At 51.8% G+C, this 5,225-nt stretch overlaps 1 protein-coding gene across 1 annotated transcript in view; it reads left to right on the top strand.

The window, feature by feature from the left end:
* The first annotated feature begins 427 nt into the window (after nucleotides 1-427).
* The window catches only part of RPS6KA1 (ribosomal protein S6 kinase A1), a 416,175-nt gene continuing 411,377 nt past the window's right edge, over nucleotides 428-5,225 (top strand). Inside the window, exon 1 of the mRNA XM_077295711.1 lies at nucleotides 428-565. Coding sequence (XP_077151826.1) covers nucleotides 503-565 — 63 coding nt within the window. The 5' untranslated portion in view covers nucleotides 428-502. The remainder of the gene's footprint in view (nucleotides 566-5,225) is intronic.

Raw genomic sequence — 5,225 nt, 5'->3', positions numbered from 1 at the left:
GGCAGCCTTACACTAATGCTTGCAGTCTGGGGGCACTTAAGGGTTAACAAGAGGAAGCCTTGCTTTTCTTTTCCCATCCACCCTGTCCTGTGCTTGTCAGTTCTCCCAGGCATTCACTAACAGTCCGCAGCTACCTCTCTCCTCACTGCTCCTCCCACAGGAGTCGCAGTCACACTTCACTACCCTGAATCTGATAAGCTCCAGCCAAGGAAGGAAACCCCCGTGCTCTCACTCACGCTGCAGACTCCTTTCCTTCCCAGCAGGGGGCCGCTCTTTGTATGGGAGTCTTGGGACCGTTCACCAAGCACCCATCAGGTGAGCAGCTCAGGGTGGGGGCGTGGTCCGGTAAGACATGCCTTCTTATCGGCCACCAATTGGAGCGCAGCCTTTGCTACTGACCAATAGTACACTAGCAGGGCGGCGCGCTCGGCGCTGTAGTGAGCAGTAACTGTGGAGCTGGTTTGTGCTGAGGAGGGAGATCGTCCGTGCTGGTCTGTGTAATATGCCGCTCGCTCAGCTCGTAGATTTCTGGCCCGACGTGGAGCTGGTGCCAGAGGAAACTGAGGTGAGAATGGACACTGCTTCCCCATGCGTGTCTGTGCATGCGTCACTCCATCCTGTGCGCGCTCTGCAGGTGCTGCTGGCAGTGATTAGTTGCTGTGCGTGACCATGGACACGGGTGTTCGTGTCATGTGAAGTTTGCTTTGGCTATAATGAGTAGTGTAGATTATATAGTAGATGAGCATGCTCGCTGTGCCATGCTGGGTGCCATGTAGTGTAAGCGCTGCAGTGCTGTGCAGCAACAGGTGCCGGATTGGCCTCAGGCTACAGTTGTCACACTACAATATGTTGGGTATATGCAAGTGCTGTCAGCGCCAGGATCCTTCATGTTCCCCACACTAGGCTGCTGGCACTGTATTGTCATGGCAATAAACACAACAGTGGATGAAGTGAGGGTGTGTGTGTGTGTGTGTGTGTGTGTGTGTGTGTGTGTGTGTGTGTGTGTGTGTGTGTGTGTGCGCGCAGCGAGGCAGAGTGTGTGTATATATGCGGCGAGGCAGAGTGTGTGTATATATGCGGCGAGGCAGAGTGTGTGTATATATGCGGCGAGGCAGAGTGTGTGTATGTATATATATGTGTGTGTGTGTATGTGTATATATATATATATATCGAGGCAGTGTGTGTGTATGGAGCGCCCCGTCAGGGCAAGGGGTTACTCTGTACCGGGTCCTGCGGTTCACAGGGAGGATGTCATGGTGGCTGACCCGGTCCGTGGACCTGGGGCGTCCGTGTAAAAGGGAAAGATCTTTAAGTGAAATAGTTTGTGTTCGTGACGCCACCTGTGGTATTTGGTCAGGGTGACCGACGCTGCTTTAAGGGGTCTTCTGAGGTGATGTTATGGCAGCTAGATGGTATACCTTCCCACAGGTGAAGTGTATCCCCAGGGCTTCCCAGTGTGTAGATGGTGGATGGTGCAGTGAAGAACGAGGACACAAGGTTGCAGTCTCTTTACCTTTTACTGAAGACTTCAGCATCCACAGTCCAGGGCACCAGACCACAGGGCAGGCAGGGTCCGGCCGGTTCGGAGGCAAGTACAGAGTCCCCTTGTCCATGTGGAAATTAATAGCCTTCCCTTGCGCTGTAGTGGTGTAGTCCCTTACTGTATAAGCTTCAAATAAGGTCCTTACAGATGTGTCTCTCTGTCCCCCGTAGTCGGATAGGACAAAACCCATATGAACGGTGGCTTGAGGCTGTTTATAGGGACTCTAGCATGCCCCGGCCTCTGAGGGGTGCCACCGTGCCTCCTGGGTGTAGGTGCGGACAGGTAACATGCAATTAGCTGTCCTGCCAGTCTCTGAAGTAAGGCATAGAGGTCAGAAGGAGGCAGCCTGTTCGGGGCTGGTCCCCTTCTGGTATCCTCTCCTTTGCTTTGCCTTCCTTCACGCTCGCTGCAATACAACTCTGCTTTCAAAGTGTCTGTTTCTGGGAGCTGCAGCTCTTAGAGCATGCACCGCTCCGTGGACCCTGTCCTCTGACAGGAATTTGCGTCTGCCAGGAACAGCTTCCCTGAAGGACTGACTAACTTTCCCTACAGACTACCAGATATATAGAATATAAATTATTATTATTATTATTCATTTATATAGCACCATTAATTCCATGGTGCTGTACATGAGAAAGGGGTTACATACAGAGTTATAGATATCATTTACAGTAAACAGGTTTACAGTGACAGACTGGTACAGAGGGGAGAGGACCCTGTCCTTGCGGACTTACATTCTATGGGATAGTGGGGAAGAGACAGAAGGTAGGGGTGAGGCGGCAGCTCGGTTATTGTAGGCTTTCCTGAAGAGATGGGTTTTCAGGTTCCGTCTGAAGGATCCGAGGGTGGTGGATAATCGGACGTGTTGAGGCATGGAATTCCAGAGGATGGGGGATATTCGGGAGAAGTCTTGGAGGCGATTGTGTGAGGAACGAATAAGTGTGGAGGAGAGTAGGAGGTCTTGGGATGAACGAAGATTACGTGAGGGAAGATAGTGGGAGATTAGTTCAGAGATATAGGGAGGGGACAGGTTGTGGATGGCTTTGTAGATCAGTGTTAGTAGTTTGAACTGGATTCGTTGGGGGATTGGGAGCCAGTGGAGGGATTTGCAGAGGGGAGAAGCAGGGGAGGAGAGAGGTGGATTAGGTGGGCAGCAGAGTTGAGGACAGACTGGAGTGGTGCAAGAGAGTTAGCGGGGAGGCCACAGAGGAGGGTGTTGCAGTAATCGAGGCGGGAGATGAGAGCATGCACAAGAGTTTTGGTAGATTGTGGGCTGAGGAAGGAACGGATTCTGGCAATATTTTTGAGTTGGAGGCGACAGGAGGTGGCAAGAGCTTGGACGTGAGGTTTGAAGGACAGGGCAGAGTCAAGAGTTACCCCTAGGCAGCGGATTTCAGGAGCGGGAGAGAGCGTGATGCCGTTCACCATAATAGATAGATTGGGTAGGGGGGATACGTGAGGTGGGGGAAAGATGATGAATTCGGTTTTGTCTACATTGAGTTTTAGGAAGCGAGAGGTGAAGAAGGAGGATATGGCTGACAGACACTTCGGGATTCTGGACAGCAGGGAGGTGACATCTAGGCCAGAGAGGTAGATCTGAGTGTCGTCTGCATACAGGTGGTACTGGAAGCCATGGGACTTTATGAGTTGTCATAGGCCAAGGGTATAGATGGAAAAAAGTAGGGGTCCTAGGACAGAGCCTGGAGGGACTCCAACAGAGAGAGGGCGGGATGAGGAGGTAGTGTGGGAGTGGGAAACGCTAAATGTGCGGTTGGATAGGTATGAGGCAATCCAGGACAGGGCGAGGTCTTTGATGTCAAGGGAAGAAAGAATCTGTAGCAGTAGGCAGTGATCGACTGTGTCGAAAGCAGAGGACAGGTCAAGAAGGAGGAGGATGGAGAACTGTCTGTTAGCTTTGGCTGTGACTAGGTCATTAGTAATTTTTGCCAGGGCAGTTTCGGTGGAGTGCTGAGGGCGGAAGCTAGATTGGAGGTTGTCAAGGAGAGAGTTAGATGAGAGGTGGGAGGAAAGTTGACCATGGACATGCTGCTCAAGGAGTTTTGAAGCAACCGGGAGCAGTGATATGGGGCGATAGCTGGGCATAGCAGATGGGTCAAGGTTAGTTTTTTGAAGATGGGTGTGATGGTGGCATGTTTGAAGGCAGATGGGAAGGTACCAGAAGAGAGAGATAGGTTGAAGAGATGGGTTAGGGCTGGAATAAGCATGTTAGTGAGGTTGGGGAGCAGGTGGGAAGGCATGGGGTCAAGTGCACAGGTGGTGAGGTGTGATTTGGAAAAGAGGCGAGTAAGCTCTCCTTCAGTGATGTTGGAGAGGGAGGTTATTAGGGAAGGGCAGAGGTCTGGTATATGGAGTGGTTGGGGTGGTGGACAAGTAAAGGTTTGCCTTGTCTGGTCGATCTTGTTTTTGAAGTAGGTGGCAAAGTCCTCGGAAGAGATGAAGGGAGTTGGAGGTGGCAGTGGTGGGCGGAGGAGGGAGTTAAATGTGCTGAATAGTTGTTTTGGGTTGTAGGATAGTGAAGATACAAGGTTAGTAAAATAGGTCTGTTTAGCAGAGGTGAGGGCTGATTTGAAGTCAAATATAGCTTGTTTGAAGGCAGTGAAGTCGTCTGGCAGGCGTGTTTTCTTCCAACGCCGCTCTGCAACCCTGGATGCTTGTCGAAGTTTTTTTGTGACATTGTTATGCCAAGGTTGCCTATTGGTTTGTCGCACTGTGCCATGCGTGAGAGGGGCGACTGAGTCTATGGCTGATGTGAGGGTCGAGTTATAGAAAGCGGTGGCGCTGTCTGTGTCGTGCAGTGAAGATATGGAGGACAGGGGTAGGAGAGAGTCTGAGAGTCTGTGAGTGTCTAGATGTGCGAGGTTTCTGCGAGGATGTGGTAATGGCTGGACATGGGGGGCAGGTGAGGAGGACAAGGATGAGAAGGTGAGGAGATGGTGGTCAGAAAGGGGGAAGGGAGAGTTTGTGAGATTAGATAAGGAACAGAGGCGGGTGAAGATGAGGTCTAGTGTATGTCCGTCTGTGTGGGTGGCTGTGGTGGACCAATGGGTGAGTCCAAAGGATGAAGTAAGGGCCAGTAGTTTGGAGGCTGCTGGCTGGTGGGTGTCAGTAGGGATATTAAAGTCGCCCATGATGATGGTGGGGATGTCGGCAGAGAAAGTGAAGGAGCCAGGTGGAGAATTAGTCGATGAAGGCAGTGGCTGAGCCAGGTGGTCGGTATATGACAGCCATCTGGAGATTGGTGGGAGCGTAAATACGGACAGAGTGAACCTCGAAAGAAGGGAGGATAAGGGAGGGTAGGGGTTGGATAGGGTTGAAGGAGCAGTTTTTAGAAAGAAGGATAACCACTCCTCGATCTGGCAACAGACATGGTGGAGGAGTGTGGGTAAATTGGAGGCCACCGTAACTCAGTGCTGCAGGCGAGGCCGTGTCAGGGGGCGTCAGCCAGGTCTCAGTGAGGGCCAGGAAGAAAAGGTTGCGAGAAGTGAAGAGATCATGGACCATGTGGAGCTTGTTGCAGACAGAGCGGGCATTCCAAAGTGCCCCAGAGAGGGGAAGCAGTGTGGTGGGGGTCAGTTGCACAGGTTTTAAGTGTGAGGGGTTGCGGTGGTTTCTCATAGTGTGAGGAGGATAGGGTAAGGGGTAGTAATGTATGAGGCAGGGG

This window comes from Ranitomeya variabilis, chromosome 3 (assembly GCF_051348905.1).
Source record: "Ranitomeya variabilis isolate aRanVar5 chromosome 3, aRanVar5.hap1, whole genome shotgun sequence".
In the NCBI taxonomy this organism is placed as follows: Eukaryota; Metazoa; Chordata; class Amphibia; order Anura; family Dendrobatidae; genus Ranitomeya; species Ranitomeya variabilis.
This window is presented reverse-complemented; position numbering and strand designations above follow the sequence as displayed.